This window comes from Diadema setosum, chromosome 14 (assembly GCF_964275005.1).
Source record: "Diadema setosum chromosome 14, eeDiaSeto1, whole genome shotgun sequence".
Taxonomy (NCBI): Eukaryota; Metazoa; Echinodermata; class Echinoidea; order Diadematoida; family Diadematidae; genus Diadema; species Diadema setosum.
In genome coordinates this window covers 37,817,242-37,832,732 of record NC_092698.1, presented here as the reverse complement: position 1 = coordinate 37,832,732, position 15,491 = coordinate 37,817,242, and the positions used below count along the sequence as shown (strand labels likewise).

At 37.9% G+C, this 15,491-nt stretch overlaps 1 protein-coding gene across 1 annotated transcript; it reads left to right on the top strand.

Annotated features, from left to right (window-relative positions):
- Window positions 1-5,568: 5,568 nt before the first annotated feature.
- Window positions 5,569-13,938, top strand: LOC140238341 (acetylcholinesterase-like). The gene is made up of 9 exons (XM_072318274.1): window positions 5,569-5,964; window positions 6,632-6,794; window positions 8,137-8,214; window positions 8,954-9,072; window positions 10,020-10,187; window positions 10,757-11,116; window positions 11,833-12,098; window positions 12,407-12,576; window positions 13,817-13,938. Exons 1-9 carry the CDS (start codon window positions 5,569-5,571, stop codon window positions 13,936-13,938), a joined length of 1,842 nt encoding a protein of 613 aa, XP_072174375.1.
- Window positions 13,939-15,491: the final 1,553 nt, after the last annotated feature.

Here is a 15,491-nt window from a genome sequence, read left to right as displayed (position 1 = left end):
AGCAAGCCCCTTTTATAGCGTTATCAATTAACAAGCAGGTTATTAGCTATAACAGAAAATGGCCAATAACACATTGTGATCCGGGAATTACGCAAGAGTTTACACAGCTTGATAATGGCTCAGAAACGCTTGCTGTAACTCCACGCCCTTTTGTTGTATATACATGTCAGCATAGGGCGTGGTGTTGGTTGGACCAGGGGTTGGAGGAGAGATCTCCCTGGTCGGACTCGACTGGTCGCGGATATATCAGCGTATGTCCCCATAACAGGCTGAATTACCATAGTCATTTCTTCAGTAGCCTAAGAGAGCATCCTTTATGCATACTACAGATGAAGTATGATCAGTTTGTTGGTTGCAATATGTTTGCAAAAAGATGGAGCAATTATGTCATAACAAACAACTCAGTTAAGTTCGTTTGAATGAAGAAATGACGATTGTGCCAGCGTGGAATGGATGATGGTTTTTGTTTTCTGATTTTTCTTTATACGATCATTGTGACAGTTGCTATGAAACCATTTGAGGGCAAGATGCTCGATTGAAGATGGTTGTGGATCAGAAACTTGTCATCTGCTGTTGACAGGAAATTCACCGTAGTTATTAATGTCAGATTAGTCGAATAGAATCGAATCGAATCAAATCAAACCGAGTGGAATATTTTAACTTTGTATGTGTCTAAATGTACATTAGTCTACAATCAATTTTTATTGTAATTGTACCTATAACCATGGATCTTGGAGGATGTGATGTGACTCAGTATTATAAAGGTGCAAGTTGTTGTGATGGTCAAGATAAATCTAATCAAGAATGCCGCAACTTAGAGAAACTAAAAGTATTGCGAGACGTTGAATAATCTTTGAAGAAATATTAATCCCTTGATAATTATTGTCGTACTATGCACCAGGGATAACTCAAAAGTCTCACTCAGGTTCATTTCCCCTTTTATCTGTGCCTTCTCCTTCTCTCCCTCTATATCTAATCTATATATTTCCGTCACTTTCTCTCCATATACTTATACTATTATATTTATTTCTTTATATCATATAGGTATATGGTAATCTCGCTTTCATTTTCTCTTTTCGTTACATATATTTTCTGTATGTATTGTATAACTTAAGTGAAAAAGTATATTAATCTATATACTTCTACCACAGGTCATACATTTGTTATTATATGTAATATTACTTTAGGCGCCCATGGGAGACTAGCCGCCACCCTGCTGATCATGACCGACCTTGCATGACCGTAGTTTCAAATTTCAAAGAGTAGTTGCATGTTAATTGAGCTTAATTCGTTCAGCTTTCAGCAAAGGGTCACGCGTTTTTCTGAGATGGTGTAAACCCCATAAAAAAAGATAACGTATCAACACCTTCGCTCTCACGGAATGCCGATGTCATTACTCCAAGCCAATGTTTGATAAATGACGTCTTATCACCGATGATTGCTGTTCCTCCACGATACCAAGTAACCGCTGCTTGCTGGAACGTTGGACTTAACATGCATTGCTACCCATTTTGTATGCCAAAAGTAAATTACTGGGACGTTTTGACATGTTAGATTATTTTCGGCATTATGATTGGAAAATGGCAATATTGCTCACGTCACCACCCTACTTCATCTCGGTAATTACGCCAAAGCAAACAAAGAAGTTATATCTCAAGAAACACAGCAATTTCCTTCCTCATTCTTATATTCTCAATGGCCTGTGTGGGCTATAAGCTACGACTTCCATCTCTTCATTACTTGTCTTCAGTGGTGTTAGCACAAAATGGCTGACTTTTTTTGTTTGTTTTTAAACTCCACAACATTGATTCCGCTCATTTCATAGAAGGATGTCAATCAAACAACACGCTTTAAAATCACAGTTCTTTAAAGTCATAACCGATGATATATTTAAGGGACGTGCAGAGGTGGAATGTGAATACTGGGGTCATCAATAAAGAAAATACAATGGTGATACTGAAAACTTTCATCGGCTGGGGATGATGAATAATTAAGTGACTGAGCTTCAACCAACCTTAAAATTGTAGAGGGCAAGCTTTCGTCCTCTCCTGAGGCATAAGGCTTGAGAAAGTCCTCAGGAGAGGACGAAAGCTTGCCCTCTACAATTTTAAGGTTGGTTGAAGCTCAGTCACTTAATTAAAAATACAATGGTGTTAATAAGTTATTGTTATACATGAAAAATGCACATTGTATCTATTTTTACGTCATGAGTATGATTATATCAGGAAAGCGTTCAGCTCCCTGCGTACCTGCACCGTAAATCTGTCTACACTGACTCAATGTTGAATTGTGCTCTTGTGTGTTCTTTTAAATGTACGGCAAGGTCCCGTTTGAAAATCAACCCTAACTATGGCTGAAAGGGCAGTCCTTTTCATGAGCGGAGAATGAATTAATAAAAAAAAGTCACATTCTGAATATGGAATCCGAGTTTAGGAGGTGCTTTTTTTGTGTGTGCGTATGCTGTAAACATAGGTGATTTTATTTTGTGTGTTATGTCGAAATGTAAATATTACTTCAACTTGACCATTTAAAGTATCGTTATTAAGCATGGCATGAAAGATGAAAAAGACCACCATAATACAAATATCAAAACGAACCTATTCTACGTCTAATACATGTAGTACACGTCAAATGATGTAATTCTGATTGTAAACAGCTTCCAAACTCGTCTTCTTTTAGCAATTTCAACGTACAGCGATATCACATACGTAAAAGCAATTTCAAAACGAAAAGGTTATAAACTGCTCATAAGGAATCTATCGAGAGTATAATGACAGCATATTGGAGTGTGTTATATTATAATCGCATCCTCTTTATGATGAGCAACCGGGTAAACTTACCTTAAATGCATTATTTACCATTGATGAAACAAAAACCCAGCTTTAGTGCTTCAAAATAATTCCAAAAATGTGATTTAGGGACAGAAACAAACAATGTGAAAATCTAAATCAGTAAAATCAATGTGAACTTTTGTTAAATATTCAAAATGCGAACAATAGCTATATTAGAAATGCGAACAATAGCTATATTAGTTATGATATATTAGGAAAAATAATGATTTATCCTTATATTATAGTCTTTACAGCGAAATGTTTGTAAGGTATGATATTTTGTGATACAGCTGACCTACACATATGCATCAAATGTTATTACTCGAACAATTTTTAAATCACTGCTCCCAATGGTAAACAGTGACTTAAATTAAACTCGTACAGTTCGTATAATAATGATAATATCTAAAGAATAGACTTTGCCTAATGATTGACACAGAGGGGATTTCGCAGTGTAAAAGATGTCTGTTTTTTGCCGCCACATTCATTAATCGCAAGCGACACAGCAGAATGAAAGTGCATCATATAGCTATAGCATTAAGTGGGGAGTTATTTTCATCAATGCTTTTTCTGTGTATTTTTAAATAGAATATTCATTCGTCTCTATAGATTTGGCCGAGGTATATGATGACAATGATGACTCTAGATACCGAGGTATGGATGGTGACGATTATCTTGCATGCTTCATGAAATGTCTATGGCAAAGTATGAAAAAAAAAATTAAAAAGCGACGCAGCGCAAGGAAAGCTCATCATGTTTTGTTATAGTTTGCGCTAAGTGAGGAGTTGTTTTCAGCAACATGTTTTTGTTTGTTATTTGCTTGTTTGTTTGTTCGTTTGTTTTCCAATGAAGCATCAATTGGACTCTAGATTAAGCAACAACCGGGGTATATGATGACGATATCCTGGATGCTTCATGAAAAGATAAGTCTATGGAAAGTGAAAAAAATGAAAGAAAATCAGGATGCCCTTGATGAAAACAGAGGAATAGTGCAGAAGCACCGTTGCTAATATACTGCATCGTGCCTGTGTACTGTATACAAACGTCATTAGAACTACACCACAGGTTGCGTGACGTTAGGTCGCTTGACGTTGGGGTCAACCTTTATGTCGTTTCTGGAGAGGTTGTGAGTTATTCATTAACATAATCTTTAAATATACTGTCAATAGTTTACCATTGTTAATGTGATTTTGGGGAAGATACACTAGGGAAGCCACAATAGACAAGTGCAGATAGGGCCTAGTTTCATATGGTGATGTTTTGTGGGAGGTATATACAGCAGAATGGCAGATAGACATTCATAGCCAGAATCAAGTAGATTCGTTTCTGTTAAAAATAAAACACAGGGACAGGCACACACATACGCACACTAAAAGATGAATCTGTATCTTTTTCGGACGCACAATCTTCGTTCTTTCTGTGAGTTCGATTTGGCAAACGAGTTCAAATTTACAATTTAAACACTGGCAAATGTGTTCGAAAATTGTCTTGCATTTTTAACATTTATCTGAAAATGTATGCATGGTCTAAGAAAACACTCTGAAGACAATGGATTTACAAAAGTTGACATATTTTGAACCCTCAGATTTAACGTGTTTATGTCACACATTCCTAAGATCTTATGTTGTACATTCAAGATAAACAATAAAACAAACTGGAGAGCTCAAAAGTCCAGTCTTACATAGATGGCGAGGGAAAGAATGGAAATACCTAATGTTATCAAAGGCTATCAGATTTTATCCTAATTATAAATATTGTGTCGTATTTTGATATTGATCAAGGTTCAAAGCTTTGCCATATACTCATCTAATCCTGTTGTATAGGGTTGCATATATCTATCTATATATAATTTACATATATAATATATATATATATATATATATATATATATATATATATATATATATATATATACATATAGTGTTGAAAACTCGGAATAACCCGGATAAATGGTGATAGGAGGGCGACATAGGAGTAGACCTTATTTTGATTTGTTTTGTTTTATATGTTTATAGCAAATCATAGGAAATTCTAATAACTTAATCGCATGTTGCACCACATCAGATGGAACCTATGTGTTATGGACATTGGGAACTTATTATTCATTTTGTTCTTATTTCAAGTACAGAGGTCATGTATTCATGCACTTTGCTAAGATGTTAATGTGACAACTTAGTGCAACTCTTGAAATATTTAGCGTTTAATAATCCTACCAAAATATCTTTAATGACATCTGGTACATTTCTCGCGGTGATCGAGTGCAACAGTGTATGTTGAGCTTAATGACTTTAGTTGACTTTAATATTTTATTTAATATATTCATACGTATACACGGGGGTGGTGGGTAGACGTTCCAAAGTTGAAAATCATATCATTGCTCCCCTCACTCCCCTCCTCTCCCCTCCTCTTCCTCTTCTCTCCTCCTCCCCACGAGGGTGATAAGCTATAGGGTCATTAGAAGGCGTTATCTGAACGAACACCGACAAGTCAACAGAGCGGCTGAGAGATACTTGTCATAAGTGCACTGGTTGCACAATGTGTTGACAAAGTGGTTTCGTTTAACCACTTGCGTATCAGTCGTTACACTTCTCTGGGCATAGTGAATCACGTGACATTACATTCTGACCCAGTTCCCGCCCTCTATCTGCATTATCTATCTAAGTCTTGAAATCGGCCTGGAGCTAATAAAACAGAAACTTTTAATATCAGATGTGAAGTCCTACACCAGATCATCAGGATGACATTTGAGCGCGTACTCATCACCCTGGTGACAATTTTCTCCACTGTTTGCGTGGTCGTCACTGCGCAGGCACCCCAAGTCACCCTCCCAGGAGATTCTACGTACACCACCGTGTATGGCACCAACCTGGAGTTCAACAAAACGGAATACCTTGGAGGCGAGACCATCACCATCCAAGCATTTCTTGGGATTCCCTTCGCCGAGCCACCTGTTGGGGATCTACGCTTTAGGAACCCAGTGAAGAAGGGATCGCTGGGTAGGATCTTTTCCGCTATCCGTGACGGACCGATCTGCCCACAGCTCAGTCCGATCGACGATCTCCTACCAGTCCCTGTGCTACGAAATGTGGACGAGGATTGTCTCTACCTTGGTGTGCATACTGCATCCCCTAGGGTAAGGGCTCAGAACTTCATCTTCTGAAGGATGGTTACTGTCCATCCTTCATCCCATTCTCTTCCTTAACCTGTCTATTATAATAGATTTCTTCCTCCCTCTCTTTCCCTCCACACTCCCTCATTTTCCCTACCAGAATCGTCGATTCCGTCATTGTCTATCGTTATCGTTTATATCACCGTTATGGATATCATTGCTTCGTAATCATTCTCCATTTCCAGCTATATCTGTCACAATAAAAAATGCTATGGCAATTAAGTACAGTTTCTTCAGAACAAGCGTATTCGCAATTTAGACGGGCATTTTCATGAGTATAGAGGAGACGTACAATTTGGAATTTATAACGTCTCGTATATTACTTGCCTTTCGGAGAGGCGAATTTTCACGAAACACTTTATTACAGTATATAATTTATAATATGAAAAGATAAAATATCATAAACAGCAAGAGTGTTAATTTATTTTCAATATTCAAAAAGCTATACTAATTCCGAAAGGCAGGAAGTTGCAAGAAGTGAAAAAAGGTTAGAAAATGACGATAGTCATTATGTAGCGCCTTTTATCGCTGAAGTCATGACTACCTAGTGTACCTATAGTTTGCGGGCGCTCAATCAGGTTGAGTGAGATTCTTTTCGACAGTTATTATATTCCCATGTTTCCACTACCAGCCCACGAATGCCTCCGTGTTGGTGTGGTTTCATGGGGGAGGGTACACCCTGGGAGGAGGTTCTGGCTCCATCTATGAACCCCTCCCCCTCATCGCCGTCTCACCTGAAATCATTGTCGTGACGGTCAACTACCGACTCGGCGTCTTTGGCTTTCTCACCACTGGTATGTCTGACGAAACCATGAAGTTGTTAATGTTATATCACATTTATCATACTGATATCGTAAAAAGCAAAAAAAAAAAAAAAACAAACAAAAAAAAAAAAAAACACCACAACAACACTTGCTTGGCTTTCATACCTGTTCATGTCTTTCACAATTAGACACACCGCTGCTCGAATATATCTTAGTGCTGCAGGGTACTCAGTATGTAACTAGAAACATCGATGAATATGTATCATAATAACATCATATAGATTCCCTAAGGACGGAACAAATTTGCGCAACAACTTGGAAGGTAAGTCGGGCCGGGGTGAAACACAGATGCAAGTGAGGTTCGTTTATGCCTTCAGTCGCACAACAGCTAGTTGGCGAGCCGCTCTGTCAAGCTCTTTTATTTTTGTCTGCTCCAGACCTTGGTAATTGATTTCCATTGAACCTCTCAAGACCATTATACAGCAGCTAAAATCATATCGACACTGTACAGACATGTTCCTCAGTCCTCACGGAACTAAAACAGTTACCCACGGGTCGGCACTCCATGATAGACGCCCCGCACATGGCCGAGTTCGGGAGAGCCGTAGGCTAGCGAAGAAGACAGCGGGTGAAAAGGGTCGCGAGCAAGACTCACACAAATAAGCCGACATAGCTGGACTTCTTATACCTATGTTTTTATACTTTCGTTTAAACTTCTTTTGTCCTTTGACACAACACAAATTAATCCTATAGCGACTGAAGATCCTGTACATAATGGCCTTTATGGTTCCCTGTAATAAGGTTGCTCTTATTTCGACAACTTTCTGAATGATGTGAATTTGCTCACTGCATGTTTATATTTGTTTATTATAAGTTATGTTTATTTGAAAGCCTATTAAGGTTTTACCAAGAGAATTGTGTGTCACAGAAGTAATTCTGACATACTTTGTTGACTTTTGACCTCTTTCAAATTACAACGTTATTATATTCTATATGAAAAAATGGTAAAGCTAAAAACTATAAGAAAAAACGGACTGACGGTTTCGGGTGTTTCAGTGACAAATGCAAGTATCTATATTGTTTATAGACACGATAGATATTGATAGATATTTTGCTATATTTTCAGACATCTTTAAGCTTGACAACAAAAATTAATGCAACCTTAACAATAAATGTGTATAAAATTACAGCCTTAATACTGACACGAATGCAGCTTGTCGCGGTCTATACAAACAAATATTTAACCCGATTTTATGTTACTGGAAGGCAATTAACAAACTATATGGTTCACATACTTTACATTGCAAGCGATTTGTTGATTGGTAAACCATGGCATCACCTGAATTTTATCTTGATTTTTATCATCCCACAGGTGATAGCGCCTCACCGGGAAACTACGGCATGCTGGACCAGCTTATGGCCCTGGAATGGGTGCGAGATAACATTGAATGTAAGATTTGTCGTTTTCCCTTCTTGGTTCCTTATTGTATGTAAATTAACATCATGGTTTATGTTTCAGCAGTTCTTCTTTATTTTGACTTAAACTTCATGTAATTTTTATGGTGATTCAACGTTTTACTTCTAAAATGAAAAATTGAAGACGCAGCTGTCTATTGATCCTTCCACACTTTGATTGACATAATTAATTATACTCATTCTTTACAGCTTTAACAGGGTACACAAATTACGAAAACAAACAAACAAACAAACAGACGAACAAAGAAACTCAGATTTCGTATTGATGCGACAAACTAAATGGAAATATATCGCAAAATAGTATATTTTGAAAAGAATGATTTCAATGCAATATTCACTGATGTGAATATTAAAACACCCTCTTGCGAAAGCAATTCTGCTGTATCCGGTGATGAATTTCTGCCAGTGATTGGGCATTATACCTATATATTATCAATCATAATTGGTGTCAAAAGTGTTACCATTCTGTCATCTTTCTAGTCATTGTCGTTTTCATATTCAAGAGATGCAATGCAAGTTAATGACTTGCGCTGGCAAAATGGATACCTCAAAGCGTCATATTTTGTGTGGGGGGATGTGTGTGTGTATGTGTGTGTGTGCGTGTGTATGTATGTGTTAAATAAAGTGATAGTTTGTCTTCCTTAATCGTATTCATCAAGAGGAAACTGACAGTATACCTGTAGGTAACCTATACTATGTTTGACGTTGGACAGATTTCGGAGGCGACCCGTCGAAGGTGACCATCATGGGCGAGAGTGCTGGTGCCGGGAGTGTGGGGCTTCACATAGTATCGCCCCTCAGTCAGGGACTCTTCCACCAAGCCATCATGGAGGTGGGTGGGACACTCTTATATCCACCTGTCGCAGTTTGTGTTTGTTTTAGTTACCTGTTACTGTTAATGCTGTTAGCTGTGTCATTGAATTTGCAGAAATGTCCAATTCGTTAAAAAAGTGCATATTTCTTTCAAGCAAAACACCTTGCATGGTTGCGGTATGGCATGTTTTGCGCTCTCGTTGTGCTCGTCTCACTTAGAGCGTGCGGAAAGCGGATAAAAACACCTTTTGTTTCTTTCATTCTACTTGGAGAAAACATGCAAAACGCAAATTCATACTGGAAGAGCTGTTGAACTCTAACACATTCACAGAAAGGTTAAGATGAAGCATTTTATATCTAATTTGAATGAAAGAGATAAAGCTGTTTATATTTTTATATTTTGATATATAGAGCATTTGTATTTTACATACGCTTGACAAAGTTTCGTTTTCATCACTTCTTTATTTTTTTCTTCATTTTTATGTGTATACTTGTGTGTAAACATCGCGAAGTTTTTAAGACATAGAATAAAAGGCACACTTGCATGTCATTTCTTGTTAGTGATATATGCCATAGTAGATTGTAGATTGAATGTCTTTGTTTACTCTTACTGTATGTTTACACTGAATCTTAATCTGAAACTTTAATAAGACTCCCTGAAGACGTATTTCTCTATGAAATTATTCCTGTGATATACGTTTTATAAGTATACATTTTAATATCTAGGCATTTCCAAAACTCAGTAGACCTATATAGGTAAAAGAGCACCAGTCTATCAATTCGGAGGTCTCGGGTTTGAATCCCTATGCAATTTTATTCTTTTTGGTTTTGTCGTTTTTCATTTAGGGCCTATATCATATACACTTCTGGTCAGTTTCCTCCTTGTTTGCATTGATTTTGAAATATATGCATGTTCTTTTCACAAGATAAACATGGACTTTGATATATTCATTTCTTATTATGCAGAGTGGAAACGCCTTGTGTCCGTGGGCCGCAGATACCAACATTGAACGACAGATTGGTTTCACACGGGAGATTGCCGAAAACTTTAATTGTGACGTCACGGACAATGTGGCTTTGATTGAATGTTTACGAGGTGTGGATGAAGTGAATCTCACAAGGGCGCAACTCGCTGTAAGACAAATGTTGAATATATCTCTCTATGTTTTGTTCTTATAGGAAATGTTAGTATAAAGTATACTGAATTGTGAGAATCAGACTCAAATCATAGCTTATAAACATATACATGCACATAATGATATTGTTAATCATATCAAGATAATGATCATGAAAATGATATGCACGTTTGTGTAGGCCTATGTGTATGTAATGTTTTATAGTATAGACCTACTTAGTTAACAACACATTATAGATCACCTGTGAAAATATGAATGTATGTACAATTTCACTATTCCTTTAACGTTTAATCATAGTTGACATTACTTTTCCTCCTTGTTACGTCGACGATAGCTGGACTTAGGAGAACAATACATGTTTTAACCCACTCTATATCTCACTGTCATGGCGGTTGCCAGCATGCATCCCGTCCATCTATTTTTCCAGTGATATCTGGCCTTTCGCATTCTACGTTTAGAGGGTATACCTTGTTAGCTCTATAAACGTGTTTTACAATATACTGTGCAAGCTTTTCATTTATCTTATTCTCTTAACTTACATACCCTGTCCCGTAAATTATATGGCAGATGACTAGAACTCATCTCATCGTTGAGCTCCTCTTCGTACCGGTGGTTGACGACTACTTTTTACCCGCCGCGCCCGCCACCCTGATCGAACAGCCGAACTTCCGCGGCGTCCCCACACTGATGGGTACAAACGAAGACGAAGGAACGCTTATCGCTCTACGCGCCTTCCCGTCTTACGTCGTCAGACGCGTGCCACCCCCGATGAGTCTTAGCGAGTTCCAGGAACTGTTCCCAGGCTACCTCTACTACAGCAGTCCCCTGCTCATCCCTGCTGTCGAGCACTGGTACGTGGACTGGACTAAAGCAGACAACCAATCGAGCGATCATCTCGACGCCTTCATTCGACTAAACACTGATCAGGTAATAGCAGCGAAGGAGTATAGAAAAGCTAGCTGTTGCAGTAGAAGTTGGGCCAATATTATTGCGAAAAGGGCTGGTGCGACGACGCGTTACCGATGTAACATAAACTCATGTTTGAATACACGCCATGTAATGTTTGTAATACTGCTCCGAAAAGAGTACAGATTTTAGTCGCCATTAGCGAACATTGTCATGTTCAATTTAAAATGTCCACATTTCTGGCATATCACGTCAATCGGTCGGTAACTTTTTATTTTCCCATGTGCTTTGTTGTATCTTCATTCAGCAAAATTCCCAGCACCCCTCCCCCTATTTTTTCCCCGTTGTTTTGTAGAGTAGATGTATGCATAAAGGGACAATTCCACATAGGGAAATACCTCTGAATCGTCGACGACCAGAAAATTGACAGATCTATTTTTGTAGAGCAATTGGTATTTGCATTTCCACTCTTCGCAGTCAAGACTGAAGAGGTGTCTTGAAATGAAAGTCTTCAACATGAAAGGTGCATTTCTTTATAACATAGAATGAAAATAGGAAATGAAACACGCAAACTCTATTACTTAATTCGTGGTAAAATAATAAGAATTTAGACATAAATGTCTTTATATATAGCCTGGCATGTTTATGGAATATTTCATGACAGGTCTGCGCAAGATTTTGCTTCTATGAACTAATCATTCATTCCGAAATTCACATTTTATCTGCAATTGACACAGGTGTTTGCTTGCAGTACTGAGCTAATGGCCCGAGCGCTGGCCAATGTTAGCGTGCCAGTCTACCGCTACGAGATGACACATGACCCTTCGTGGTCGGTGTTTGCTGGGGTGCCAAAGTGGTTGGGAGCGGGGCACGCCGAGGAGTTGCAGTACGTCTTTGGCTGGGCTTTTAATCCTTCCCTTGATCGAATCGTGGGTCAAACGGACGAGGAGAAATGGATGTCTGTACAATTCATGACCTACTGGACCAATTTTATACGAACAGGGTAAACAGAGTTTTTACTTCTCACTTTCATAACAGCAAAAATTAAGGGCGTGATCAGTGATTACGATAGACGCCACAAACACATTCATCTCGTCAGATATGTTTAACTTGATATTCATTCATGTTTGTATCACAGCTCTATACGCAATGATATTTCTATATTTTTTCTCCACTACATCTTTTCTTTCATGACTAAAATGTTAATCTCTCTATTTTTCTGCATACCTCTTCCTTCTCCACTTATTTGTCCTGTTTCTTTGTCTTCCACCTGTTACCCCTGAATCCAATCATGATTTACCAATCCGCCAGAGACCCAAATTCGCCGGTGCCTTCTGGATCCTATCCGACGTGGCCTCAGTTCACCGTGCCGGATTTGGAATACAAGAAACTATCCTTGAGCATGGAGAACGGCCGAGCCATGAGAATGGAAAGTTGCGCGTTCTGGCTCAATCTAGCTCCTGAGCTCTATAACTATACAGGTAATTTATTATCAGTCTTTACGTTAAGAGTTATTTTTTGTTTTTAAGTACGGCAATTACTACTCTTGTTCGAGTTTCTTGTTACTCTTTTCATTACAGAGTTGTTATCGTCTTAAATTGACTATTGCAACCTCTGAAAGCAGCACGAAACTCAATTCTGATATGTTTGGCAGAACAGAAGAATTTATTCACTCACTTTGATGACTTCCCGCTCTAACACTGGCTGTTAGCTGTTTTAATGCTGCCAAGACCCAAGTATACGACATGGATCACGGAATGACTTTACTCGATATTCTGACAAGCTCATCTGTACAGCACACCAGGCAAACATCAACGTAGACTCAAAAATTTCCTATTCTCCTCTCAACTGTAAAATATTATTTCTATTTACCGCACACCAGCTATGTCTTCCTAGCAATAGTACTTAATTAATCCTTGACTCGGGATAATGGAAATTGAATATCCCAACATCATATTGACTAAACAGTTGAAGCTGGAGAGATTCTAGATCATGCGCCATGAGCGCCCTTCAACGTAGGATAACGGCACTATGGGCTCTGTGGCATAGTGGATACGACTCCCGACTCTCATTCGGAGGACCCGAGTTCGATTCCCTCCCAATACTTACGTCCTTGGACAAGATGTTTTTACCCACCATGTCCCTCTCGACCCAGGCATTGCCAGGTGTATAAATGGGTTCCTAGCAACGCCGGGGGTAATAATAATGGTAGGGCCCTCTGGTAGAGCAGTGGCAACACTGTAGAGGCTACCCTGGATAAATAAGACCTTGTTACTATTATTATTATTATTATTATTATTGTTATTATTATTATTGTTATTGTTATTGTTATTACTATTATCATCATTATTATTATTATACAAGAAGCCATTATCATCATCACCATCATACGAGGGGTTTTTATTTCACTTGGCACATAACAAAGCATTAAACTTGTTGAAAACATGATAGTCTTGTATCCTGCTCTTACAATGTTGTCTTGTCAATGTTACAATGTAGTCTTGTATCCTGCCTTTTACAATGTTATTTCTGTTCATCGCATTGTGGTACTGATTTTCTGACATCTGTGTATATGAATGTTTCATTGTACTTCCAATTATTTTGTTGGAAATGAAATAAATCAACTTGAACTTGAACTATATAGGACAACAGGAAATCATTTTATCCGTGTTATGTTCATTGGTGTCATTTGTTTCATTATGTTGTATTCACCCTCAGGAGACAATGAGGATTTGTACGACGACTGGCAGCGAGAATACTCCGAGTGGCGAGATGTCCATATGGTTGAATGGAACGAGGTTTTCAACGAGTACAAGGAGGATAACACGTGTAACAATCCATGAAACCGTGTAACGGTGTTTACGCTGCGCAGCAACCAGAGGGTGTTAAATCTAGCACCAGCGTGTCTACACTGATGGCGAATGGGCCAATATTTAATTTGGCTTCGTGAATTTCGAAGCAAAATACGAAATCTCCGATTTTACACAAATGTTTTGGTACGATTAAACCTTAGATAGCAGATGAGAAAAATGCACCATATATTAACTACGATTTACCAGTGACAAGTATCGGAGTAAATGTTTAGTGATTCTGCTCGTTTTCATTCCTGACAGTATATTTCATGATTTAAGCATCTTTGGTTGTTTTTGCCAAGTACTAAAAATTATGCTTTTGAAGAAGAGGTTGAGTCTCTACCGGTATATATGGATTTTCCTACTCACATATTCCGAAAATTGTATATTATCTCATGTAGTGAATGATTGTGTCTGTATACGTTATTCTGAGTCAGTCTCAGATGTCCTCAATTGTCCTGAAGTTGGTAAATTGTGAAACATACACCACGTTATATCTGAAATAAACATGGCGCAATTATTGTTATTGTTGCAAGTGGTTTATTGCGTCTTTACTTATTTGATGCCACTGATAAAAAAAAAATGTTCTTCAATATCTTCATCCACTTTACAAATTTGAACAAAATTAAAATCAACAAAAATTATATACATATAAACACACACACACACACACAAATTGTCAGAGATGGACATCATACGAAAGTCAATGGACTTTTTTGAAAGCGATGACATTAACGTAGACGAAATGCCTATCATAATCATTATAGCAACAATCACTTTTACGGCAGGGCGAGTACATGGCGCCAATACAAAAAAAAAAAAAAAATGTCTGTTTAATACCATGCTAATCGTCGTCGCTCTCCTTATTGCAATGAAGGTTATACACCAAAATGTTCTGATCAGTAATAATCAATAACTGCTTATCATTTTAATCTTAGTGATAACTATTATTCTTCTGCTTCTCCTTTCAATTGTCATTATCATCGTTATAAGACGAGAGCGTCACTGCCTCCGCATCTTTACCCACGATCTCGTTCTTCAACATCGTTTCAAAACGATAATTATTCCGCTTACAGGACGTACTGTTCAAGATGGCTTGATTACAAACCTAAGAAACAGAGCAGTGGAAGTGTAATGAAATTGAGATACAAAATAAGGACATTTTTTAACTTGAATATTTCACATGTTCTATGAATCTAGATATTGGTCACAGCCTCAAATGCAGATTAGTTGAGGTGATCAGAGCTGGAGGTAATGGCATAATACTGCCACCCAAGTCTCCCGGTAACCTTACACACAATAGACTTCAGAATTAATGCCTCATATTCTCTTCATGATTCCTACAAATAAACAATGAAAGTGTTTTTGATTTGTTTTTTTTTTCCTTAATAGGGGTGATAAGTGTGAAACTGTTGATCAAAAACATTTTTTTCCCCTGATACTGTCTCTTTCGGGAAGAAGCATTACACACATTTATGTCTTCTTGAATTTATTGCATTGTTTGTCTTTAACGATTTCTATCAAACACTTAAATCTGCAGTTTG